The 27,872-nt window shown below is 44.5% G+C and overlaps 1 protein-coding gene across 1 annotated transcript; it reads right to left on the bottom strand.

The window, feature by feature from the left end:
* Positions 1-1,689: 1,689 nt before the first annotated feature.
* Positions 1,690-24,324, bottom strand: LOC309797941 (uncharacterized protein C2orf78-like; the record flags this gene model as incomplete). Its single annotated transcript, XM_082646310.1, has 6 exons — positions 1,690-2,462; positions 3,363-3,465; positions 4,205-4,306; positions 6,443-6,534; positions 7,041-7,096; positions 24,213-24,324. Coding segments are annotated over 6 exons (1,238 nt in total), but the record flags the coding sequence as incomplete, so codon positions are not given.
* Positions 24,325-27,872: the final 3,548 nt, after the last annotated feature.

Genomic DNA, 27,872 nt, shown 5'->3' with positions numbered 1-27,872 from the left:
GTCCTCAAGACTCAGGCTGTTCTTTTCCAGATGAGCATTTTCAGAACCAGGCTGCTCCTCTTGGCTGACGGGGTCAGTGCAGCCCGGGAGCTGGTGAATATCAGGGATTTCTGAAGGGAGTAGTGGAAGCTCTTGGTTTTCTCTTGGGATCTGGTAGGCATCCAGAGGCTTTGAAAGCTTGGTTGTAATAGCCTCCAAGTTCTTACTCTCTATTTGTCCCTGCCTTGGAGCTGGAGGCAGGGCCAGGAGACTACTGGTACTCTGGACTGGAGCTGTCCCTGAAATGTCCCCAAGTTCGGGTGGTGGATTTCTCTCAAGTATCTGAATACTTCTGCTCCTGCAGGACTCGGGGAGTTCTTGAGTTTGTGTCACACAAAATGTCTGGATTGGAGGTCGCCATCCCAGGGAAGTTTTCATCACCAGGGAAGTCTCCATCCCTACAAAGGAGTCAAGGTAGAAGTCAGTCCCTCGTAAGTGAGATGCTCCCCCTAAACACCAACACAGCAATCATGTACCTTTCAAGGTACGTGATTGCTGTGTTGGTGTTTAGGGGCAAGATGGGCAAGGCATTTCTACTAACTCTTCTTAAGGATCATGGACAGTGTTCTATGCTACGAGATAAGTGGTGACTGTTGTAATTCTTACTGGTGATCATTTCCTGTCACTGATTCTTGGTTTTCTTTGTATTTCATAGGATTGTTATAAGTCAATTAAAAAATGAGTCTTATTTTTCAAAAATGAAATGTTTTACAAAGCCTAGCATTCTCATGTAGAGTCCGTTCAATTCTCCCCACTTTCCTGAGAGGCTAAGAACACTTCACACCATGAACTAGGAGAGGGAGTAGAGCCCTTCCTGATGAAATAGATAAACAAAGACAGAGTCTTAGCCTGCTTGCTCTGGACAGGATCTCGGACCCTAACGTCTTAAACCCTGGTATATATTAAGGAAGTGAGGACAGTTAAACAGGCACTATCATAACAAGAGTTCTGAAACACCTTCCAAAGAGACTCTAGCAGTAGATTAGGGAAGGGAGAGATACAGTGTTGTAGTACAGGGGGAATGATCGGCTACAGCAGTGAAAATTGTGGTACCTATTGGTATGCTCTTGGGGTTCTTGTACATGTAGCATAGATGACCTTTACAGTGTCCCTCCCACCTTCCCACCTGCATTAGGTGTTCTTTTTTAAAAATTTATACTCATTTATTTATTTTATGAACTTATTTATTCTATGTATGTATTTTTCTGGCTGCAATGGGTCTTCATTGCTGTGCATGAGCTTTGTCTAGTTGCGGCTTGTGGGGGGTACTCTTGGTTGCAGTGTGCAGGCTTCTCAGTGTAGCGGCTTCTCTTGATGTGCAGCATCGGCTCTAGGCACGTGGGCTTCAGTAGTTGTGGCTCACGGGCTCTAGAATGCAGGCTCAGTAGTTGTGAGACATGGGCTTAATTGCTCCACGGCATGTGTTATCTTCCCAGCCCAGGGCTCGAACCCGTGTCCCCTGCATTGGCAGGCGGATTCTTAACCACTGCACCACCAGGGAAGCCCTAGGTGCTCTTATGTAGAATCTAAAAACAGAGAGTCCTGAGCGAAGGTGGTGGTTATTAAGGGCTCAGGATCTAAATTCTACCTGTCTATACACCACTTCCCAGCTGTAGATTTGACCCCATTTTTGAATGCTGACCTCATTGTTCAACTTTCTTGCTGTTTGTACTCACCTGGAAAACTTGTTTCTGTGATGCGGTGAGCAGACACAGGGTAGTAGATTCCAGAGGTGGAAGCTGGTGGTAAGATATTGGTGGGCTGAATCTCCTTTAGTACCATTACCATTTCTGGTTGCACAGAGGCCCTACTTCCTGTGTATGACACAGAGCCATAGGACTGCAGGCAGGAGCCAAGTTCTCCATACAGTAAAGACCCCAGTGTGCCGTCGTTATAGTAAGATACCTGGCTTCCTTCCTGGTAGAGAAGTGACAGGTTATGTCCCTGATTTGGAATCTGAGATGGCGTTCCCTGAGCAAGGCTGGCAGAAAGTGATGTATATAGAGGGGCCATGGTATTGGTGTCTGCAGTTTTATCATACTGGGCTGCCATAAGCATGGAGGAAGCAGCTGTGTGCTGGTCAGTGAGTGCCAGAGTAAAGTCTCCAAGTGAAGAAGAATTCTTTTCAGTGCTTCCTGTGATGCCCCACTCAGAAACACCTGGATAGGAAGCAGCTGAAGTGGAGATCTGGCTCTGGTCAGTAACTCCAGATAACATAGTTGTGCTAGAATGTTGGGGAAGGTAGGCACTACCCATGTGTGTCTGGAAAGAGGTGGCCGTAGCTGATGCCGAACTGACGGCAGGAGCAGAGACTCTGGAGAAGTTGCAGACACTTGCTGTTAGGGAAGCTGCATTGCTCACCACAGGAAGAGAGTGCTGCAGAGAATTCAGAGTTCCAAGTACAGATGGATTTTGGCAATTTTCTGTAAGAACAAGGGGGTGTCGAAAAAATCAGGGAGATTGATAAATTCTCACTATGTTTGAGGAAGGTTCTTGCTTTCAGGACACCTCTACTGTCAATACTTACTGAGAATCCAAAAATCAGACGGTTATGATGGTTGTAAGGACTGAGCAGTTTTACACTCTTCTGTATTAACTGCCTGTGCTCCCATCTTGGGCACAGATGGGCAGAAGACCCAAGTGGTATGGTTCAGACATTGTTCTCTAGGATGGAAGCAACCTTCTCCCTGTCCTATCTTTCCCTTCAGCCTGCACTAGTATTGACTTCTATGCTGTTTCCTAGACTGGAAGCATTTTAGAACTAGGAGGGCCTTAGAGAACTTCTATTTTCACAGTCTCACTTCATGAGGAAGGAAACGGAGGCTCAGAGAGGTCAGGTTGACTTGTTCAAGTTCTCTCATTATGTTAGTATCCTTACCAGGTTTCAGAACCTAAGTATCCTGACTTCCTTGCCAGGACGCTGCTCTGAGCATGACACTGCCAGAAAGCAGGAGAAATAGAACTTATAATATAGGCGTTTTCTTTGTCCGTTAGAAAACAGTACGGCTATTAATTACCCTTGTGATCTTCAGTGTCTCACTTTGCTTGTGCAGTTCCCACGCTCTTACCTAGAGTTCACATATAGCTCAGTCCAAGTGGTAAATTTAAAGAGTCATTTTTACCCTCTTCAAGCCTGGTTTCTCATCCTACCTCAAAAGGATTACCCGAAAGTGAATTTCTGACGTGCTTTTGGAAAGAAACAAGCGATCTGATTCCTTCAGATTGCTCGTCTGTAAAGTGGTTATGGCACCACCACCAATAATAATGGGGACGTCCTCCTGCTTGGCCATCCCTTTCCCGCTCTCTCCCAGGGCCCTCAACACCGTCTGCTCTGTGCTGCAGCTTGGGACACAGCTGGGCGTCGTGGGCGGCACTGGCTGCCCCCGCGCCACACTGACAGTGACTGTGTCCACTGCGGACCCTGAGCTGCGGGACATCATGGAGGTGAGAGCACCCATCACCGCCTTCTTCCGATGGCCTCGCCTGCAGGTGGAGATACGGACCCCCAGAAAGGAGCGCAGGGCCTGCGGGATGGTAGAATGGGGTCTCAGAGACTCTGTGGCAAAGCGCAGATGCAGTCACGGGACACTTGTGGGCTGGCCTGCGAGTGGATAGCCGGCCATAGACAGCTGGGTGACCCGGGCCGGCCACGGGAAGTCGGTGGGCGTGGGGAGCGGGCTGGGGGCAGCCGAGCCCTCCTGGCAGGTGCTGGTCCCCCAGTGCCCGGGGCAGGGGTGAGCGGCTGGGCCTACCTAAGTAACTGCCTGTAGAGAACTTGGGTGAGATTGGTCCTTGGAGAGAGAGCTGGGCCCTGAGCACTCTCCTTCAGCTGCCACATCGGCCAAAAGCGAAGTGCGCAGTGTTTGGGCTTTTGCTGGTATTTATAGCTCTGCAACCTGTGAGCGAACAATGGGCTTGCGTTTGCGGGACGCAATAGTTTAGGGAGGGGTGTCACATGTGCAGAGTACACGTCAGGCCCTGGGGCGCACAGGTGAGGATGCGAGCCTGGACCGTCTTGCGCTTCTGAATCTCCCGGGGTCTGACGGTTGGAGGTGTTTGCCTTGAGAGTGATGAGCTTCTTGGCAGGACAGCTGGCATTTCTGGGGTTCCTTATCTCCATCTGCAGGTGAGGCCATCAGAAGAAGGTGGTGATGGGTGCTCTCACCTCCATGATGTCCCGCAGCTCAGTGTCCGCAGTGGTCACAGTCTCTGTCAGTGTGGCGCGGGAGCAGCCAGTGCCGCCCACGACACCCAGCTGTGTCCCGAACTGCAGCACAGAGCAGTCGGTGTTGAGGGCCCTGGGAGAGAGCGGGAAAGGGATGGCCAGCAGGAGCAAGTCCCCACAGTCATAGGGGGGAACGACAACCAGAGAAGTGGCCCCGATGGCACCGGGGATGCACGACCTGCATTTAGGCCCCTGGGGGTCTCTTTCTTCGTGCCCAGACCTGGACCTCTGCAGAGAAACCTCCACGCCAAGAGGGCAGAAGACAGCTGCAACAGGACACTCCACAACACTTGTATGGTCTCTTGCCCCAAACGAAACGCCATCACGAGCTCATATAGCTCCACCCAAGGTTTCCTGCCCGTGAAGAGAATGAGGTGTCCCACCATACTGCAAGGGCTGCCCCAGAAGTCCTCAAAGAATAGGAGCGAGGAGGGCCCTCCATCACCCTCTGCAACTCCGGTGGTTTCCCAGAGAAAAAGCCAGGCTGACAAAGATGCAGAGGCAATAAGAGGGCAGAAACGGCCCTGGAGGGACTGCTCTCCCACACCTGACAGTCCCAGGCCCCGAAAACGCAGGTTTCCTCTGCTGCCGCACAGGCAAGGGGAGACTCTGAGGCTGCCCTCACCCCCTCAGCTGGGTTTCCGGGTCACCGACGAAGACCTAGACTCAGAGAAGGAAGCAGTGCTCCGTCGCATCAACAGTGCGCTGCGGGGTGAGACCTAGGCCATCGGGGGCCTGGGCGCCACGCAGCCTTCCTGTCCCTTCCCGCTGCCTGCTGCAGGGGCAGCTTCTCCGTAGAAAATGTTTCTTAGTTATTTCTATTTTAATACGATCATGGTACATTAAAATGTGTTAGTGCTTGCCTGTGAACACTAAGGTCACTTGATTTGTAATTTTCTAGATTGTTCTATATTTTTGTGACTAAAGGCATTACTTGGGGGAATTAAAAGAATATCTTGAAGCGATTTGGGCTTTTGATCTGCCACTAGTTCCTATTTAACCTTAATTCAGAGGTCGGATTCTTTGACCCAAGGAAACAGAATAGTATAAAAAGAAAGACTGTGAGTGTCAGATGGTGGCAGTGATTAAGTATAGCAAGAGATGCCTTTGCAAGTGACTGTGGGTCCCAGAAGACTCTCACTTAGCTGTGTGATCCTGGGCAAGTCACTTCACCTAAATCTCTGAATTATAGGGCTGTGGTGATGACTTAAAAGTGACTGGGCATGGTGGACACTCGGAAATCCTGGGTTCTCAATAAAGCCACTGCCCTGCTCCTTGGTCCTTTGGAATTACTATATTAGTAAAATTGATACTTGACAGTAATGTTAGCTTAAAGTTTATTTTGTCTATTTCATCTCAGCCTTTTGGCTAAGCCTTTTGCTTTACAGTGGTGTGTTAGTTTCTGCTGTAGAACAAAGTGAATCAGCTATACATATACATACATCCCCATATCCCCTCCCTCTTCGTCTCCCTCCCACCGTCCCTATCCCACCCCTCTAGGTGGTCACAGAGCACCCAGGTGATCTCCCTGTGCTGTGGAGGTGGTGGGGGTGATGGGGGTGATGGGGGGTCCAGGGCAGAGCCAGACTTCCCAGGGGCCCCTCCAGGAGGGTGGATCCATCCCTCCTGACCCTCAGCCCCGCCTCCTACCTGGTGAGGGGGTGGGATGTGGTGGGGTTGGGGGAGGAGGTTGGGAGGGTACTCATTGTTACTTAACAGGATTCAGTGATGCAGATGGGTGGAGCTGGGGGTGTCAGGAGCCAGCGCAATGCTAAGAAAGTGGGGGAGGAAGGCTGCAGGGAGATCGTGTAGATTTTACAGCCTATCCCAGGACCTCAAGTGCCTGGACAAGACCAGGTCCTTCTGGATGAGAATCATAAGAAGGGGGAAGGAGGGGATGGGGAAGAGCTACAAAGAGGAGCTCATGAATAAGAGAAAGAGAATTTAAAGAGGCAGAAAGAGGAATAAATCACATGTAGATTGTCGCTCTCTCTTTAGGAGTCTTCAAAATCCACCAAGTAATGCTCTGCATGGAGAATTGCCAGAATGGCGGTGGGGTGACCTTGGAAAAGGAAAGGGGAGGGTGGGGAGGGTCAGGGTCTAGGTGAGGACTCAGGGTCCTGCTGTGCCTGGTGGGATAAAGCCCGACCTTTGAACCTTTTCTGTCCCCATCTCTACGTTCTCGCCTAGGTCCTCCATCGTGTCACTTTGGCAATGTGGGGGTGGGTCTCTGATCTCCAACATCATTTCCCAGCCCTCAAACTCTATAACTGTGGCCAGAGATGAATGCCTGTGTCATCCTGTTTCTCCAAAAAGACAGTCACTGTCCCCGTGTCACTGCATAAATTGCTTTCCATCTCTCCCCCTCCCTTCAGGACTTAACTTCCCTGCCTGTTTTCTCTCTTGAGTAAAAGCCCATTTCCTGTCTCTTTGTCAACCTCCATCCATCACTGTTCTCCAACATGGGAACGTGGAAGGAATAATCATGGGTATTCCACCACCGTATCCTATCCTGGGAACCCCTACCATGATCCCGTGGTTGTGCTGGGCTCTGTGGGAGAGACTGACAACCAGATCCACGTAGTGAGTGACTGTCCTGTCCTGGGGTGACCTTAGGTTCTTGGGAGACATTTGAACCTTATAGCAACCCCATACATGCTCTGAAGATGAACACAAGCTTAGAGGTAAAGTAACTTGTCCAAATTCTCTTGTTCTGCCAGTGATGCAACAAGGGTTCTCCAGCAGGAGGATATATGCCCACATGAGTAAACAGTACCTGCTAGATTGTCCCGGAGTCCTGGAAGGACTGGGGAGGAGGGGACCTGGGCCAGCCTGGGGGAAGGGCACAGAGTGGGCATGGCTGGGGTATGGGGGAGCAGGGGCAGTGCTGCCTGGCTGCAGCAGTGGGTTCTGAGAGGAGAAGTGACTCCCTGGCCCTGCCTTCCAGACTCTGTCTGCTCTGTCCTTCCTGCTCTGTCCTGGGGCAGGTCAGTCCCAGAGGACAAGGTCAGCAGGGCTATGAGGACAAGTGTGTGGGGCCAGCCCGACAACCCTTCACAGCCTCCTCGAGAATTCCTGCCAGCCATGGAGGGGCTCGGGGGGCAGCTGAACATAGGCCTCATTCCTGGTCCCAGGATTTGGGTTGTGGGTGAGCAGTGGAGGCGAGAAATGTGCTCCAGGGTGTGCTCCCCCCTCACCTCTCCAGGAGGACCCAGGAACCCGTACAGGAAGCTGGGAGGACATCATGTCTAACCTCCCCACCCCTGGGAGCGCCCTTAAACCAGGAGTAAACCTGAGGACAGGACATGAAGGTGCCGCCACAAGACCTGAATGTGCAGAGGGAGCGCGTCTGCTTCTCACCCAGCACCGGGATCGCACACGGAGAACTGTGTCCAGGTTCAAGTGTTCGTGAGGGAGTCGTGTCCCACCAGACGGCCTCATCCCAGCTCAACCCCCAAACCCCAAACCAATAACGCTTGTGCTTTATTCCCAAGAGATGCCAACCAAATGCAAGCAAAGGCTTTACTTTGGCAAAGGCAGAAAAGACCAGTTCTTATGGGAAAGATAATCTTAAATAGCAAAAGACATTTGAACGCCATAGGCTTAGTATCTCCCACTCTTATGTCATTAATACATGCAAAGAGCAAAACAAGCCCTCACACACATTTCCTTCTCCTTTCTTATTTCATATCCCTCTTCCTCAGTCTCCACAGGGGCATGTGTATCCTGATTGCTGCTGGGGACCCTCGCCCATTGGATCCTACCTGAGCATTTGTCCCTACCTGGAGAGAGTCTTTGTCCTCACTTGAGTCGTGTATGCTCTCCACACGCCATTCTTTAGAGACACAAACATGAGCAATAAAGTTATTAGAGAAAGTGGCTCACCCGTGCCTCCCCTTCCAGTGGAGGCCATGCTGGCTCACTCAGCATCATCTGGCTCCTTCCTCTGGGTTCTCAGCCTCCCCGGGCTCCCTGGAGCCAGAGCCCTTCACCAAGACATTGATCACAGTTGCAAACCTTCACCGAGAGGATTCGCCTTCAACTCGTCACTTCCCCGTTTCCACCAGATCCTTCTAGCTCTAGCCTCCAGTCTGATTAGCCTGCAAATCCAACCGTGATGCACATGCTTTGGGTTAAATGACTTCAAGGAACAGATCCAGTGGTGGGCAGCTGCCCAAAAGAATGTTCTGTGAGGATGGAAATGTTCTCTATTGATTGGGCCCTTAAAACGGGGCTAGTGTGATGGGGGACTGAATGTTTCATTTGATTTGCTTTCATTAATTTAAATATGAGCAGACACCTCTGACTCGTGGCCACCATGGGACAGTGCAGTACTAGAGATCAGAAGATGAGGAAGACATAAGCTCCCCTCCCCTTGTTGCTCCTTGCTTTGGAGTAGTTAGATGGCCTGATCTGACCATGCATTTGTAAGTTCTTCCTGGCCTCACATACACGTGCCAGGCCCTAAGTGAGGCCCTGGGGACACAGACAGTAAGGTCAACACCCAGGTCCTAGAGGATTCCCAGCAGGGGACCCACCTGTCAGCAGAGATGAAGAGCAAGGCCGGGCACACCTGTCCTAGATGTAATCAGAACAGCAGGGTCAGGGGTGAGGGAGGGATGCTTCAGGAGCCCACCCGTCTCATCCCTGATCTGGATTAGAACCTGGGCAGGCCCCTGGCTTGGTGTGGACCCAGCAGGCCTGGACAAGCTGAGGAGGGACCCTCTCCACTCCTGAACTGGATCCCAGTCTGGGGTGGGGGGATGTACATTAGACATTTATGGGGCCTAAGACGGGTTGTCTAGGGCTGACCACTGGGGTGAGAATTGATGAGGAAGATACAGGCAGTGCCCTTGCAGTGGTCACCTACGTCCGAGTTTCCTGCCCCCACAAGTGGGAGGACACAGAATTTGGGCCTGAGAATTCCAAGACAATTTTGAAGAAACTCTCAAATTGATGACTCTCGGTCATAGAGAAGAGTAGGAAGGACCACCTCGACTCTGGGATCAGCCCCCATCTCTTTCCTGAACTCCACTGTGGTCCATGCCTGTCTCATCTCCTTTGCAACTAGAATGTCCTACAGCTGCCCTGGCCACACAGTGTGAAGGCTCTTCAGTTTAAAAGTGTTTCTGAGCCAGACAACACTTGGCCAACAGTGTGTGGACAAGGACTGGTTGTCAGGCAACTTCCAGAAACAGGTGAAAACTAGAAACTTGTCCTTCCTGGCCCCAGGCGGAAGAGGCCTGGGAAATTCCGTGTCTCTGGCCTGTATTCTGACCCATCCCTGTGGACTCATCTCCTGGCCAATCCCAGCTGGAACCTGGTTGAGGCCAGCTCTGCCCACGAAAGCCAGCACGTTTTTTTTCCTCAGAAAGTGAGTGATTCCAGACTACGTCCCACTTTCCCTTGTTCCTGACACCACCTGCAATTGCAAAGAAAACACGATGAGGACCTGTTCACACAGCTCTCCGTTCTGTTCTCTTGGTGACTTTAGGAAACCAGATGGGAAGCTGTGGTCAGGTCAAAGGTCCCCAAAACAAGGGTAGAGGACACCTTTGGAAAAGGCACAAGCTTTCCTGAAAGGTGTGTCTCTCGAGTCCAGTTTGGTCGGCGATGCCAAAGTTCTTCATCCAAGGAGGGATACTACTGCCAAGCGAAACTTCCCCCGCCGTGTAGTTTATGACTGATGCCGTCATTTGTAAATGCCCCCTTGGATCAGTTATCAGTCGGTAAAAGACTCTCACTCAATACTCCCCTTCCCTGCCCGCCATGGAAATGGTATATATCATCCCTGATGTACCTGGTCAGCTTTCAAATTTGACTGAAAAGGAAAGAAACCAAGAAAGCAGCATTTCTATCAAAGAGAGGCGAGCTTACCTTGACCTTCCTCTGCTCTGTCACTGGGAAGATCCTTTAACAGGTCCTGCGTTGAGTTGGGGGGGTCTAAGAGAACCCACAGTGACCAACGGGGCATTGGTGGCACCTCTCAGAAATTACTCAGGGGGCTTTGCTAGATGTGGACCCAGGGTGAGGGGTCGTGGATATGGTTGGATAACAAGGATGGACCAAGGTGCTGCTGGGCCATTCTTCTTGGTGAATTGAAGGAAGTCAAAGGAGAGGAACATGAAAGAAATGAGAAACAGAGCCCTTGGTTTGGCTTTGTTGCTCAAGGTGACCTAAAGCAATGCGAAGGAATCAGCCTACGAGTGGTCCTGGCCTGCAGGCTGTGATTCAGTGACGTGGTCCCCATCGCCCCTCCTGCCCGTTCTGAAGCTCATCTCGAATGCCACGGTCTTCCTGATCTATTCCAAGACCATTTCAGTCTCCACGATGCAATGATGGTGCAACGACATCGGCCATCAGTGGCATGGGATCTCACACTTGTTTAAAAGACTTTTCTTAGTGGGAGAGATTTAACTGTAGGCAGTGCATTCTACTGTTCTTGAGAATCCTCTGCCATGAAGACACTCAAATTCAGAAGATATGAGAACACTGACATATTGCCACTTAAAAATAACCCATGGGACTTCCCTGGTAGCACAGTGGTTAAGACTCTGGGCTCCCAATGCAGGGGGACCCGGGTTTGATCCCTGGTCAGGTAACTGGATCCCACATGCATGTCCCAACTAAGAGTTCAAATGCCACAACTAAGGAGCCTGCGAGCTGCAACTAAGGAGCCTGCCTGCCGCAACTAAGAACCGGCGCAACCAAATAAATAAATAAATATTTTTTAAAAACAAAAATAAAAATAACCCTTAGTAGCCATACGTTATTTTTACCTCCAGTCTTCCTTTTCTTTGTCACATGTGTGTATTCATTGAGAGAGGTGGTTATCCTTGCTCGGGTAGCAGTCTGGAGGTGGACTAGTCCACTCTGGAGGGGAGATGGGGGTGAGTAGCAATGCTCTCCAACATGGCTGCGCCAGAGAGCTGTGGCAAGGGGGATGAGCACCAGGCACCTTGAGTTCTTATTTGTCACTGTCCCCAGGGTGCATAGCTCAAGGATTTCAGGATTTCTAGGGCTCCCGGCGATAATGCTGCCAAATGCACTAAACTTATGTGCGTTGGGCCGGCTTCTAAGGAGTGATGGCCCAGAACTGGCAGAAGGTGACCCAGTTGTCCTAGGTGCTGCCTTCCGTGCTCAGCATCTATGAGCTGACCAGAAGCATGTGGACTCTCTGCGTGCTTTTCACACTAACGATGATGCCCAAGCCTGCGTAAGACGCATCTGTAGTGACTGTTGGGAAAGCACCACTGAAAGACCCACAGCCTCTCTGGGATTGCGGGCTTGGTGCACTGGGACTGGAACAGTCCCCCCTGTGTCGCTTGGCCCTACATTCTTCTTCCGTATTAGGAGAACCTCTCCCTGGTCTCCTTGGTTACACTGCTGCCTTGCTGGACCTCTCTGCTGGGGACTGTGCTCTTTCGGCATCTTGCTTAGGGCCATACATGGATTCACTGCAGGGACGCAATAGCTGCCGGGCCTACCCCGTCATTGCTCCAAGACTTCAGCTCCGTGCTGTTAACTTTCCCCCAAACCATGACTGTCTTCATCCTGGTCTCAGCACCCAGCCATCCCCGCCGCGCAAGATGCTCATCAGCACAGCTGCTGGGAGCACTGCAGGCAAATACCGCACATCTTTCCACAGGTCACAGAATATCATCCTCGCGCCACCTCGTGGACATACTGTGCATTTGCCCATTAGTGCGGTCATCAGGGTCCTCCTATTCCCTACAAGTTACATCTACAGGATTAATAAACAGGGGACTTCCCTGGCGGTCCAGTGGTTAAGAGTCCACGCTCACAATGCAGGAGTCATGGGTTCGATCCCTGGTCAGGGAACTAAGATCCCCCATGCAGCGTAGCGGGGCCAAAACAAAAAACCAGCCTATGTTGTTTTCACTCTTCCAGCGACATCCACATGCCCTCCTTTCAGCCCAGAGATGAGCGTGTTTGGCTCCACGAAAACTGAAAGCCCAGCTCACGGTTTGCATGCTGTATAAACTTGTTCTTATCTTGAGATAAATTATTTCCACTGTCTTTTGTTTTTACACTTGAAATTTAGCCTCACAGAACACGGATCACAGTTTTCAGCTACATGCATCTTTTTCAGTTTTTCTTAATTAGATAATACCGGAGCGCTGGGCTCTGTCTTTACAATGACCAAAGAATCCAGCAAAAAGCAAACACCGGGTGATTACTTTCTAGATGCAATACAATTTAATCCAACCATTTAGAATTAACCTGGCCCCTCACAGACCATCTCCCCGAGTCTTTATTCCCATTGCTAAAACATTGAATCTGTAAGAGTCATCTAATCACGTGATTTCTTTTTGATGTTTAAAAAACATTTTTTTTTAATTTTGTTGAAGTATAGTTGATTTACAATGTGGTGTTAATTTCTACTGTATGGAAAAGTGGTTCATATATATATATATATATATATATATATATATATATATATATATATATACATATCTATATATACATTCTTTTTCATATTCTTTTCCTTTATGGTTTATCACACGATATTGAATATAGTTCCCTGTGCTATATAGTAGGACCTTGTTTCTCCATCCTATGTATAATAGTTTGCATCTGCTAATCCCAAGCTCCCAGTCCATCCCTCCTTTACCCCCCTACCCCTTGGCAACCACAAGTCTGTTCTCTGTGTCTGCTAATCACATGATAAATCATTATCAAATAGGACCAAAATTCAGTCTTACAAAAAATGTATACAAAGAAAGAAAAGATACCTAATTTATGATACATTTTTAGGTGGGGAAAAACAGTAAGATTATGTTCAAGTTGATTGTGATTTGAAAACAAAACTGTTATATCACAAATTAAGCACAATTTAATCAGTCAAATTAATCAGACCAGTTTCTTCCATGATATCGGGAGATTCATTGTTCCTCTTTACTTTGCTTAAGGCCTCACGTCCCACATAGTATGGAAAATACTCTTCCATTTAGTTCCACATCCTCCTTCTGTCCATGGATACCTCCTGGTGTCCAGCAATGGTACCTCTGTCCCCATATTGCCATCTGCAGAGATATCCCATCTCCCACAAACTACAGAGTATTGCTAAACCAAAATACAGAAGACACAAATAAATGGAAAGATATCCTGTGTTCACAGAGTGGAAGACTTTGTGATACATTATTTAAGAAGACTTCGCAGGTTTTGCTTCCAGTAAAATTGTGATCTGAACCTACAGAGGTCCTGCCTGACTCTGTCACATGAAGGTGTTGCAAACCAATGACCTGTCAGGACCACAGAGAAAACTGAGTTGTTTACAAACAGGGAAAACAAAAGCCTGGAGTCAGGCCTTAGATTGCTCCTGCACTCGGAGTAGCAAAACGTGGAAACAGAAAATTGTGTTTGAACATTGCTAACTTACATGGTCTTAATTATCCTGAGAGCTGGGGACTTGGGGGCAGCGGAGGCAATGCCCTTAACTGGACACGGGGCAGGTGGAGCAGAACATGGAAGATGAGCCTCTGAGCCCACAGGACCCAGAGACCCAGCACCCAGAGAGGCCTGGGGAGGGGGAAGGGGGAGTTCTGCATTAGTACGTGGGGCTCAGGCATGTGATTAAGTTAAGGATCTTGAGATGGGTGGATTATCCTAGATTATCCTGGTGGCCTGGTGGACTCGATGTAATTACAAGCGTCCTTATTAGAGGAAGACAGTCAGCTAAGTACTTTCTAACTGATATGTCATTTAGTTCTCCAGAATCACCCAACCCTGAATGCTCAAATGTCAACATATTAGGCCTGACTGCAACAGCACAAAACTAGTGGGCTGCCATTTGATTTATTTGGTCCTGCGAACATATCTATGGTGTTGGGCAGATGTTGCCTCCATTAGCTGGAACCCTCTCCTTCCACGATGAACATGACCTGTAGCCCCTGGAGAATGAGAATCAGAGTTTCAAGCAGCAGTTTCAGGTGCCGGACCCACTTTCATCACTGCTTCCATTTATTCCTAGAGAGCTGGAAAATTCCTTTGCACACTGATAAACCAAATAACTATCTCTTTATCAAATATTTATAGAGCAGCACTATAGGGCCACAAACTGGTAAATTCAAAGGAGTGTCTAATACAATGGTTTTCAACACTGGTACATTAGAATCACCCAAGGAACTTCAAAAAAACGCTCATCCTATGCCAGACTATTTAAATAAGAACTTCTAGGGTACATCAACATTTTAAAATATGCTCCCCAGGGTTGAGAACTGTTGGCCTTGTGAGAAAGACAGACAAGAAATCAATGCTTACAGGAATGTGAGGCTGGAAAGACTCTAATTGAGTGGATGTACATTTTTTGGTACATTCTCAGTCAGGAGTTATAAGAGGCACAAATGTTATTAGATACCATTCATCACAGTTTTTATACATGCAGAGGCCAGTGCAACAGGTGTGCTTTCGGAGAAAAAAAAAAAAAAACATCCAGGGAGTTTTATTCTACAATTGAAAGAATGATCACTCCAAGAATGAGAATGTTTGCTTTATCAGGCAAGGCAAACCACAGGGAAAACCATGTTACTGTGTGTTGAAGACTGGATTCTCTAGAAGTGATGATGAGACAGAATTTAGGGAGCAAGATGTTTATAAGGGATCAACACCTGAGTAAGGAAGGGGAGGAAGCAAGATTGGGTGGAGGAAAAACTGAGATGTAAGTTCTACAAAGCCTTGGCCAATCCAGCAGAGTTCTGAAGCAAGTATTGCCTGTCAGAATGGCCGAGCCTTTACACCTCTTCTTCATTCAGTCACGGATGCAGGCTGCCCCAGCGAGGGCATGACCTCAGCCAATGTGATTCTGTACAGATGAGATAGATCCTGAAGTTGGTGACAGCTAGAGGCTGTCTGTGGACTACACTCCCTATCGCTAAGTAACGAGTCCTTCCTTCAAGGGGGACCTAGGCAGCTTATCTCAGTGTTTATCGTTCGGTACTATAACAATGGACACCATGGGCCAAGAGGTAATTTTTCTTCTCAGGAATTTTTTCTAACCCAGGCCTCTCTCTCTCTCTCTCTCTCTCTCTCTCTCTCTCGGAACACAAGAAAGAAAAATTAGGACTATTTGTTGACAATATTTAAGCAACAAAACCCCTTGAAGTTTAGTAAGACCATAGGATGACTGTCCCTTGTCCTTATGTTTTGGATTGAACTAGTGGTTTGTCCAAGGTCTCAGCAAAGGCATCCAGCTGAGGCAGGATGCATCCCACATGCAGCCACTGATGTTCCCTACTTAAAGGATATGTGGGGAGCAAATTGAGGTTGAAAGGAAAGGAACTATATCCTATTTGAACACACCTCCTCCTCCCCAGGTGTCTTTCAACTTCATTGTTTCTAAGAAACCTCTTGATTCAAAGCCTAGAGATTCAGGATTTTATTGGTCATCTATAATTGTATAACAAATTACCTCAAACTCAGAGGCTTAAAATAATAAACATTTGTTATCTCACAGTTTCTGGAATTGGGGAGTGGTTTAGCTTGGTGGTTCTGACTCAGGTTCTCTCATGAGGTTGCAGCCAAGCTGTTGGTCGGGACTGCAGTCATCTCAAGGCTCTACTGGAGAAGAACCTGCTTTCAACATGGCTGTTAACAGGTCTCAGAATACCTGCTTCCAAGCTCATTCACATGGTTGCTGGCAGTCCTCAGTTCCTAACCATATGGCTTCTCCATAGCCTACCTGAATGTCCTCATGACATGGCAGCTAGCTTTCCTTTTCCTAGAGCTGTGTCATAATGCAGCAGCTGACTTCCCCAGAGTAAGTGATTCAAGAGACAGCAAGAGAGCATGAGTGGGCACCAAAGACAGAAGCTGCAGTCTTTTTATAACCTAATTTTGGCAGTGACATCCCATCACTTCTACCACGCTCTGTTCACTACAAGCAAGTTCCTAAGTCCAGCTCATGCTCAAGGGGAGTTTTCTTCAGAGGAAATGTATCAAAGAATTTATAAATATATCTTTAAAATTACAACAAAATTAACACAGAAGAGAAAGGTTTGGAGTTCAGTTAGGTTTGTTTTTGCAATCGGGTAAGAAAGAAAGAAACAATCCAACAAAAGCCATTAGCCATGTCCACTGCAGAAAGTGTTTTAATTTAGCAAGAGTAAAGACTCTCCCCAGCTGCAATACTCCCCAGCAGGCATCTATGCCTACTAAACCAGGAACGCCACTTCCCAAAAGCAAAAGCAAAGTCAAATGCAGTAAATCCCCTACATGCGGATGAGTTCCATTCCAAGGGCATAGAGATTTGTCATTTTTAGGAAGATGACAAATTCATAAGTCCAATTTGTTCAAGTCCAACAAAGTTAGCCTAGGTACCCAACTAACACAATTGGCTATATAGTACTGTACTGTAACAGGCTTATAATACTTTTCACACAAATAATACATAAAAAACAAACACAAAAAACAAAGAAAACTTTTAAAATCTTACAGTACAGTACCTTGAAAAGTACAGTAGTGCAGTACAACAGCTGGTGTACAGGGGCTGGCATCGAGTGAACAGGCAAGAAGTTACTGACTGGAGGAGGGAGAGGAGGTGGTGGTGGAGCTGAAGGATCATCAGCAACAGGAGACAGAGGGCAAGCTGCAACTTCACTCACGCCTGACGTAGATGGAATGTAGTGGAATGCACGTTCACATCTTTGAAAGTCCGAAACTTGAAGGTTCATGTGAAGGGGACTTACTGTACAGAAATGTCTTCATTCACTGGACTGTATCTTTAGAAATAACACGACCCTGAATCCTCCTCACTTTAGGTCCTTAGGCTTAATCTCCAAGGTAGTACATGTTTTTCTTGTTTTTAATACTTTTTAAATTGGAGGGCTTCCCTGGTGGCGCAGTGGTTGAGAGTCTGCCTGCCGATGCGGGGGACGCAGGTTCGTGCCCCGGTCCGGGAGGATCCCACATGCCGCGGAGCGGCTGGGCCCGTGAGCCATGGCCGCTGAGCCTGCGCGTCCGGAGCCTGTGATCCGCAATGGGAGAGGCCACAGCAGTGAGAGGCCCGCGTACCGCAAAAAAAAAAAAAAAAAAAAAAAAAATTGGAGGAAAATTTAAAATACAGAAAAGTACAAAGAAAAAAATAATCATCATCCATACTTTCACCTTCCAGAGTTAACTGTTACTGTCTCAGCAGAGATGTTTTATTTGTTTTTTTTGTTTCTGTTTTAACATAAATATCCCATTTGTTTTATGACTACCGTGGCTTCTCTATCATTAAATTCTTTATTTTGATCGAATTCTTGGCTGCCTTCATTGTCAAGAAGTTTTATTTTCCCCCCCAAGAAGGACTCATAGGTGCCACATTCTTGATTCCTTTCATGTTTGAGAATGTCTTCCCATTATTGCTTTTATATTTGAATGATACCTTCATTATTAATAATATTCATGTGTTCCACTTTCTTTTTCTGAAAATACAGATTGTGTTCCTCTGGTATGCAATGTAGTGAAGAGCTTGGGGATAAGCTTAATTTTTACTCTCATGTAAGTGGTTAGCTTTTTGTCTCTGGACGCTTGAAGAACTCTTCCCGTTGCGGAGCACAGGCTCCAGACGCGCAGGCTCAGCGGCCATGGCTCAGTGGCCATGGCTCACCGGCCCAGCTGCTCCGCGGCATGTGGGATCTTCCCAGACCGGGGCATGAACCCGTGTCCCCTGCATCAGCAGGCGGACTCTCAACCACTGCGCCACCAGGGAAGCCCTTGAAGAGCTCTTTATCTAGGGATAAGTTTAGTAAGTTTACTAGGATACAACTGGCCAAATTTTCATAGAACACAATAACAATATACTCTCAAAATCTGTATATTTTTCACTTGATTCAGAAAATTTTATTATATCTTATTTTTAATTAAAAAATTAAAATTTAAGTTAAATATACACATAAAGAGGTAAATAGTCTCTCAAGGTTTACAATGAAAAATTTCAGTCTTCCATTCCCTTTCTTTCCCATTTTCTGTCCCCCAGAAGCACACCATTTCAATTCTTTTAGTGAATCCATTTAGTATTTCTACTCATATTTCTTTTTTTTTTTTGCAGTACACGGGCCTCTCACTGTTGTGGCCTCTCCCATTGCGGAGCACAGGCTCCGGACGCGCAGGCTCAGCGGCCATGGCTCATGGGCCCAGCCTCTCCGCGGCATGTGGGATCCTCCCGGACCGGGGCACGAACCCGCGTCCCCTGCATCGGCAGGCGGACTCTCCACCACTGCGCCACCAAGGAAGCCCTCTACTCATATTTCTAATAACATTCTAATAGTGATATTTCTTGGTTTTCCAATTCAGATATTATCTGTTGATTTACCACTATGGAAGATGAGGATTTAGCTTCCGTTCATCACCAGCCTGTCCCCACTACATACACCTGTACTTCTTGTATTCTCTATCTTTCTAATATAATTGTTTCATTATTTTGGTTAGCTTAATAATCAATGTTTAAGTTATTATGACTTCAGCTTTAGGTATTAGCTATTAACTATGAAAGAGGAAGTTTATCTCTCTTTTCTTCCCTCATACTTCCAACAGACTAACCTTCCCTCCCATTATTCCAAAGTAATTATATCATAATTTTGGCTAGTCAGTGATTACATTATTATGCATATATAACATTAGTTACACCCGAGCCATTTAGCAACTAATGTTTTTTTGTTCCTGAACTATTTTTTTTCTTTTCTTTTCTTTTTCTTTTTTTTTTATTTTGGCTGCGCCATGCAGCTTGCAGGATCTTAGTTCCCCGACCAGGGATGATTGAACCTGTGTCCCCTGCAGTGGAAGCTCAGAGTCCTAACCACTGGACCACCAGGGAAGTCCCTCCTGCACATTTTTATTGTTTGCCTTGGCATTACTTGTCTTTTCATTTCTTAGTTTTCTAGATACTTATCAATAATTCAACTCCAAACTAAGTGCTCAAAACTCCTTTCAAAATGTTGACGCACATCAAGTATTCTATCATTTTCATCAGAAGAACTATGAACATTTTGAAGAAAATTTTCTCAAATCTTTCTGACCTATTCCAATCTGGTCTGGTTGCCATCTATCCCAGATACACAGGTGTTATCCTGGAATCTCCCTTCATCATTATCCTAGGGATTCTTTTTCCTATATCTTATGTCTTTCTCTAAGTGTATGCCAGGGTTTTGGTGTTCTATATCCTCTTGTAGCTTCCTAAAACAGATGCATGGAAAGCAAATGCCTGAAAGGTTCTTACTCTACTCTCATACTTGATAGTTTGACTAGATATAGATTTAAGAATTCTGAAAGCATTCTTCCCTTATTTTATAGTTTCTAGTGTTGCTGTTAAGAAATTGAAAGGTATTTTAATTCCTTTATATATGATATCCCCCCTCTTCTCTGGAAGCTTGCAGGGTTTTCTCTTTGGTATCAGGGTTATAACATTTCACAGTGATAACTTGCTATGTTTCTTTTCATGCATTTTGCTGCACACTTTCCTTTCAGTCTAGAAACCCAGCTTCTTTCATTCTGAGAAATGTTTTTTGTAACAGTTCACTGGTGATTTCTTCCCTCTTCATTTTCTCTGTTTTTTCCTTCTGGAACTCCTAATATTCAAATATTGGACCTCCTTGGCTGCTCCTTTAATCATCTTATCACTTCTCTATTTTCCATCAATTTGTTGTTTTATTCTGCTTGGTGAAAAATTCTTCCAAAAAACTTTCCTAACTTTTCTATTAAATTTTTCATTTTAATATCAGCACTACGTGTTCTCTAAATGTTCCTTTTTAAATATAGCATCCTGCTTTTGGGTTCATGAATGCAATATTCTCTCATCTCTCAATGAGGGCAAGGATGTTAGTGTGCTTTGTTCACTGCTGTGTCCCTAGCTCCTATAACAGTGGCACTCAGATGCTCAAATATGAATAATAAATGTTACCTTTTTGAAGCTTTTTTCTCTCTGCATAATTTCTGTTTCCTTCAAGTTGACTTTTTTCCTATTATTGTTTTTTTTCCCCACCTGTTTATTTGTTCCGGCCTCTAAATCTGGTAATCCTTGCTTTTTGGGGGTCCAACTTCTAAGACTGGCACAATAAATATGTGATTGGGAGCACTGAACATGTGGTGGACTTTGTCAACTTTGAAATTCAATGTAGTTAGATCCAAGAAGTATATTATCTGCTGGGAACTCCCTGATGATTATATCTTTAGGTCTCTCCTTTTGGACTCTGCTACCACAGAGGAGAATCTTCTAATGTGCTTGTTTGACATGTGTAAGCCTGGCTGCTAGTATTTAGGAGCCAAGTGGAAGAAGGAAGCTGAGGACCTCAGAACACACATTCACTTAATCCCCACTTTCCACATGGTACCTCCAACCTCATCTATGCCTGGTGCCCCAATCCAGAGATCCTCTATTTTACCCTCTTCTAAGAATAAATCTCCAGTCTCTTACTAGAGTTGTGAGGTCTGGGGGAGGAAATCTAAGGATCTACTTTTTAGACAAACTTTGAAGTAATCCTGTTTTTAGCTTCACTACTTGATGTACTTGGTGAAATAATATGAAGCTGGAGACTGTCCTTCCATAGGAATGGGGTAACCCCTTACGTATGTGGAATGAAACAAGAATATTTAACAGGATGTCAGGAAAGAGAAATAATTGGACAACGACTCTACAGTACCTTGGTGAGTTCCCTATACCCTTTCCATCCCTCCCACTCACATCATTCCCTGAAGCCATAGAAAAGTACACAGAACATAGTAGAAGTACACAGAACACAAAATAACCAGCACTCACATGGTAGCCAGTCTCTTTTGAGAGTTTTATAGTGCAAATCAGTTTTTAACTCTTTTGAGAGTTTTACAGTGCAAATCAGCTTGCATCTCAGCTTTCCTTTCCCCACTTCTGGCTTAGCATTCAGCTTTCTCAGGTATGCTAAATTGTCCTGGTTTTCTGCTTCCCAATTTCTGGTGTTGCTATTTCCTTTTTCATTTTCTTTAGCCTTCTGGATTTACACCCTTCTAAAATCCCTTTACTGTTGTCTTATTTACCCAGTCCTTACAGCTTTATACTAAAATCCTTAAATTAAATTACTTTACCAAGAATCCCTTATATCTTTGAATGCATCTTTTGGTCACATGTTCAGCTCTCTATTTCAGAGACGTTAACTATACTGATTCATCTTTGTCTTTGATTTCTGTTAGATTCTAATTTCAATTATTTTCATCTAAATTACTGAATATCTTAAACTTTTCCTCTATGTATATAATTTGATTTTCAGTGGTGTCAATTCTCTTTGCTATTTTTAAATTAATTAATTAATTAATTCTGTAATTAAGTTATTTGGTCAATTTATTTTCTTAGTCCTATAATATCTTCTTTTATCTCATTTTGTTGTTTTATCATCTCATCACTGAACTCTTATTTATGAAATTCATATTCTACCGAGTTGTTTTGCAGTGGTAGAATTGTATATTTGTAAGGAAATTCTTTCTATTCATTGAGTTATGTTTTTCTCAGGGCAGGTTTTTGTTTTTTTGCAGGGCATTTTTCTTGCTTTCATTTTTGCTATACATTTGCACAGTTGACACACTGATTCTTTTGGTCTTGTTCATGATTGTTTTATTTATTTTGATGTATTATAGATGAATTCTTATCTCTCATCCTCATGTATCTGAGACTGGCTACCATGTGAGTGCTGGTTATTTTGTGTTCTGTGTACTTTTCTATGGCTTCAGGGAATGATGTGAGTGGGAGGGATGGAAAGGGTATAGGGAACTCACCAAGGTACTGTAGAGTCGTTGTCCAATTATTTCTCTTTCCTGAGATTCTGTTAAATAGTCTTGTTTCATTCCACATACGTAAGGGGTTACCCCATTCCTATGGAAGGACAGTCTCCAGCTTCATATTATTTCACCTATTCATTTTCTTAGGATTAGATCTTTTGTTTCTGTTAAAGAGTCAACCTCACTGTTCATTTTCCCTGCTGCATCATTTACTCCCCAGCAGTTGTTCCCATTGCTTCTCAGTCAGAAGAAGATAAATGTACAGATATGTACTCAGTTTGCTTCTTTCCAGATCTGGAGCTATTAGTGAGAATTTGCAGGGTTTCATTAACATATCAGTATGGCTTCTGGGGAGTGGTGATAGGGTGGAGTTGGGAGCCTAGTGTTATTCCTTTCTGTTCCTCACCAGAATCTTGTTTCTTTCCTTGGCCACCAATTTTTAAGCTTTATTATGTTTGATTACCTTACTGTGTTTGCTACTGTTGAAATTTCTGTCATTTTTAAAATTAATTTATTTTTCACATTTAATTAGAAACTAGTAGTAGGAAGCTCTGTGATGCAATCTGAAGCATCCACTTTAATCCACAAGTGTTTCTATGTAAGGCTCTAATATAGAACTCTTATCCATAGGGGTAATTGGGCCAACTGAACCTAGAGTTTAATTTCATTTTCATTAAAATATATACTCTGAAGTATGTCTCCTACCTCTGTTGTGCTGGATAGCAAAACAAACAAACAAACAAACAAACAGGAAAAAACCCACCAACCAGTAAGACATTTTTCTTTCCCAATTTACTCCTCTTACATTCATTTCATCCAGGCTCCAAACATTTAGTAAGCATTCCTATGTATTGGCATCAGGCAGTAAAGCTCTGAGTATAGTGGCTTCTGAGCAAGCAGTCAATAAAATGCTGATTGAAGAAAATGTGACGAGGTTGCCTAGGTGCAGCCATTAGGATGGCTACTATCAAAAATATAGAAAATAGGGCCTCCCTGGTGGCGCAGTGGTTGAGAGTCCACCTGCCGATGCAGGGGATACGGGTTCGTGCCCCGGTCTGGGAGGATCCCATATGCCGTGGAGCGGCTGGGCCCGTGAGCCATGGCCGCTGGGCCTGCGCATCCGGAGCCTGTGCTCCGCAACGGGAGAGGCCACAATGGTGAGAGGCCCGCGTACCGCAAAAAGAAAAAAAAAAAAATATATATATATATATATATATATATATTATATAGAAAATAACAAGCTTTGATGAGGATATGAAGAAATTATATCCTCATCATGGTTGGTGTGATTGTAAAATGGAAAAAAGTATGGAGGTTCCTCAAAAAAAAAAAAAAGGAACTATCAAATTATCCAGCAATCCCACCTCTGGATATATATCCAGAAGAATTCAAAGCAGGATCTCAAAGGGATATCTGCACATCCATGTTCACTGCAGCATTATTCACAATAGCCAAGAGGTGGAAGCAACCCAAACGTCCATTGATTGATGAACAGATAGAGAAAATGTGGTGTATACACACAATGGAATTTATGCAGCCTTAAAAGGAAGAAAATTCTGACACATGCTACAATGTGGATAAACCTTGAGGATATTATACTAATTAAGTGAAATAAGCCAGTGACAAAAAGACAAATAGTGCATGATTCCACTTATAAATGGTACTTCAAGTAGTCAAATTCAGAAAAACAGAAAGTCAAATGGTGGTCACCAGGGCCTGGGGAGAGCAGATAAGGGAGAGTTGTTGTTTAATGGATACAGAGCTTCAGGTTTGCAAGATGAAAAAGTTCTGGAGATCTGCTTAACAACAATGTCAACATACTTTTAACACTACTGAACTGTACACTTAAATATGGTTAAGGTGGTAAATTTTATGTTGTGTGTTTATCACAATTAAAAAAAAAAAAAGAGGAAGTTCTATAACACTGTCGGAAAGACAGTCCGGTTCCCTGTTCTCTCCACAGCTGCTCTGCCCCGCTCCTATGCAGGATTTGATTCTACCTTGGCAGGAAAAGACACAGGGAAAAGCTAAGCTTGTGTGGTGAAGAAAAGCCTCCATCCTATCTCATGGGAAAACATTCACATACTTTTGTCAATTTCACACTGTTTAATCTAGTTTTCATTCCCTCTTTCCCATCCACTGGGTGATTTTATTTTGTTTTAAGACAAGGAGAATTGCCCAAAAGAAAAACCCCAGGGCTTACTTCTGCAGGACGGATCCCTTAATGACCAGCTCCTCATCCAAGTCTGCTTCATTAGCCATGAAGAGCAGCCTCTTTCCTGTGCTGTCCACTCCAATGAAGTCACGCTCCTCCACTGAATCACACACAAAAAAGGAAAATCAAACAAAGCCGTTTGCCCCACCTGTATGACTAAGTCAGGGGAGAGGGCACCTGCTCACATTGTTTTTAGAACCAAATACAGGAGTGAGTGCTATGGAACACATACTCACCACAATGTTTAAAACATGGGCAGTCAAATTTTTTTTGTATTGCTCTAAAGGATATTATTAGGTTAACTGGTGAAGCCTGAATAAAGTCTGTAGATTAAAGTATGGTACCAATGTAATTTTCTGTTTTAAGAGACTGTGGGGGTGTGGGGGAAAGATACACATTGATGTATTAAAGGCAAAGGGAATCATATCTGCAATTTATCCTCATAAATAGCTCAGAAAAATAATAATTACATATATAATATATTGTATATTCATTAGATATACATTGAATATATATTATAAGAGGGAAAGCGGGAGAATACTAGAGCAAATGTTAACATTTGGGGAATCTGGGTAAAGGATATCTGCGATCTTTATACTACTCCTGTAACCTTCTGTAAATGTAAAATTGTGTCAAAAATTAAAAGTTAAGGAGGTGATGGATATGTTAATTAGTTTGATTGTGGTAATCATTTCACAACATCTACATATGATGTCAAAACATCATGTTGTATACCTTAAATACAGAATTTTTATTTGTCAAAACTAAACAAGTAGGGGACTTCCCTGGTGGCGCAGTGGTTAAGAATCCGCCTGCCAATGCAGGAGGCATGGTTTCAAGCCCTGGTCACTTGGCAAGCAGAGCAAGAACATTAGAATGTCCATCCTAAGAGAAAGATTATACAAATAAGGTTAAGAAGGCAGTCAAAACTATGAACTTCCATCTTTAAAAATTCTGTCATAATCAACTATTCATATATTTTTCCAGTTGTTTTTTACTTCTCTGTCTCCTCTACAGTCATTTACTTATTCATTCATTCATTCAACTAATAAATATATTTGTGCACCACCCCAGTGACAGGCATTATGTTTGGAGTGGGGAATTCCATCTCATTTTATGAGGCCAGCATGATTCTGATGCTAAAACCAGACAAAAGTATGACAAAGGAAAATTACAGGCAAAACAAAACATTAGCAAATCAAAACTAACAGTCTATGTAGTAGATTTAAAAGGGTTACAAATTTGTTGTAGCTTTGCCCATCAAGATATAGGGTCAAGAATGTAAGATGGTAGCCACTGTGGAAAACAGTATGGTGGTTCCTCAAAAAATTAAAAACAGAATTACCATATGATCCAACAATTCCACTTCTGGGTATATAACCAAAATAATTGAAAGCAAGGTCTTGACAAGATATTTTTACACCCATGTCCTTAGCAACATTACTCAAAATAGCTAAAATGTAGAAGCAACCCAAATGTCCATCTATGAATTAAATAGATAAGCAAAATGTGGTATATACACATAAGAGAATATTATTCAGCCTTAAAAAGGAAGGAAATCCTGAAATACGCTACAACATAGGTAAACCTTGAGGACACTATACTAAGTGAAACACACCAGTGACAGAAAGACAAATACTGTATGATTCTACTTATATAAGGTACTGAAAGTAGCCAAAACCATACAGACAGAAAACAGATGGTATTTGCCAGGGGCTGGGAGGAGGGGGAAATGGGGATTTATATTTAATCGTTATAAAGTTTCAGTTTTACAAGATGAGAAGAGTTATGGAGATGGGTGCACAAAATTATAAATGTATTTATTACCACTGAACTATGTTTAAAAAGAGATGGTAAATGTTATGTGTTTTTTACCACAACAAAAAAATTTGAAGAAAAAAAAAGTGCCCACAGGAAAAAAAAAAGAAGTAAGGTTAGTAAGGTTAGTTCCCTATCCTTTATATCTAGGCTGGCCTAGCGACTAGCTTTGACTAACACGAGTGCAGAGGAAGTGACACGGTGTGAGTTCTGAGTTTAGGCCTCAAGAGACCTTGTAGCTTCTTTCTTATTCTCTTAGAACCTGCTGCTGCTGCTGCCATGTGAACAAGTCTGGGCTAGCCTCCTGTATGATAAGAGACTAAATGGAAAGAGAAACTCAGCTGTCACAGCTAAGGCCCTAGACATCCTAGTGAGTTCAGCTGTGGCAGGCTGGCTCTAAGAATGATAACTGCTTCCTGGCATGCAACCCTTCTGTATTCCCTCCCCTTGAGTATGGGCTGGCCTGGCTACTTGCTTCTACCAACAAAAAGTGGCAAAAGTAATCAGATGTTACTTTTGTGATTAGGTTACATACGTTCATAACTTATGTGTCGCTAGAAGAGTCTCACCCTTTCTCCTTGGAGAAAGGAGAGTCTATTTAATAAATGGAGGAAGGAAAAAGAGACATCTATATGGAAAACAAGATTAAACTGGATGCCAACCTCACACCATATACAAGGCACAATTCTATTTGGATCAAGAAATTATGTGTCAAGCATAAATCTTTAAAATTCTTATTAGAAAATATGTTAAGGACTTCCCTGGTGGCACAGTGGTTAAGAATCCACCTGCCAATGCAGGGGACATGGGTTCGAGCCCTGGTCCGGGAAGATCCCACATGCTGCGGAGCAACTAAGCCCATATGCCACAACTATGGAGGCCTGCGCTCTAGAGCCCGCAAGCCACAATTACTGAGTCCACGTGCCACAACTACTGAAGCCTGCTCACCTAGAGCCCATGCTCTGCAACAAGAGAAGCCACCGCAATGAGAAGCCCGTGCACCACAACAAAGACCCAATGCAGCCAAAAATAAAGAAAGAAAGAAAGAAAGAAAAATAAAGAAAAAAGAAAATATAAGTTAACATTGTTCAGAACTTGCAGTAAGGAGTTCAAGACACGAAAGATGCTTTTAAAATTTTGGTAAATTTGATTATATTAAACTTAAGAATTTTTGTTCATAAGACGTTTTAAAGAAAGTGAGAGGGGCTTCCCTGGTGGCACAGTGGTTGGGAGTCCATCTGCCAATGCAGGGGACGTGGGTTCGTGCCCCGGTCCGGGAAGATCCCACATGCTGCAGAGCGGCTGGGCCCGTGAGCCATGGCTGCTGAGCCTGCGCATCCGGAGCCTGTGCTCCACACGGGAGAGGCCACAACAGTGAGAGGCCCGCATATCGCAAAAAAAAAAAAAAAAAAAAGTGAGAAAAGTTTTCCTATTTTCTTTTGGGAAACTCTATTTGCAGTATATCCAACTGACAAATGAGTGGTAAGAAACAAATCAGTAAGAAAAGTGCAAATAACTCATTGAAAACTAGGCAAAATATATAAACAGGCATTTCACAGAAGAGAAAATAAATATGACCAGTGAACAAATGTTCAACCTCGAGAGACCAAGGGAATGTACACAAAGATCACAATGAGATAAGATACCATTTTACTTCTGCTCAACTGACGCAAAGAATCTGACAACGCCGAGTGCTGGAGAGTAGATGGAGCAATGAATTCTTTTAAATCTCTGGTAGTTGGGGAAACTGATATAACCACTTTGGAAAAGAGTAAAACTGTTTACCATTACCCCCAAAATTGAACATTCATATATTCTATGACCCAGCAA

The sequence above is a fragment of the Mesoplodon mirus genome (genome assembly GCF_964341445.2).
Source record: "Mesoplodon mirus genome assembly, contig: HAP1_SCAFFOLD_1251, whole genome shotgun sequence".
Lineage (NCBI taxonomy): Eukaryota > Metazoa > Chordata > Mammalia > Artiodactyla > Ziphiidae > Mesoplodon > Mesoplodon mirus.
Note: the sequence above shows the minus strand (reverse complement) of the source record. Positions and strands in the feature narration are given on the sequence as shown.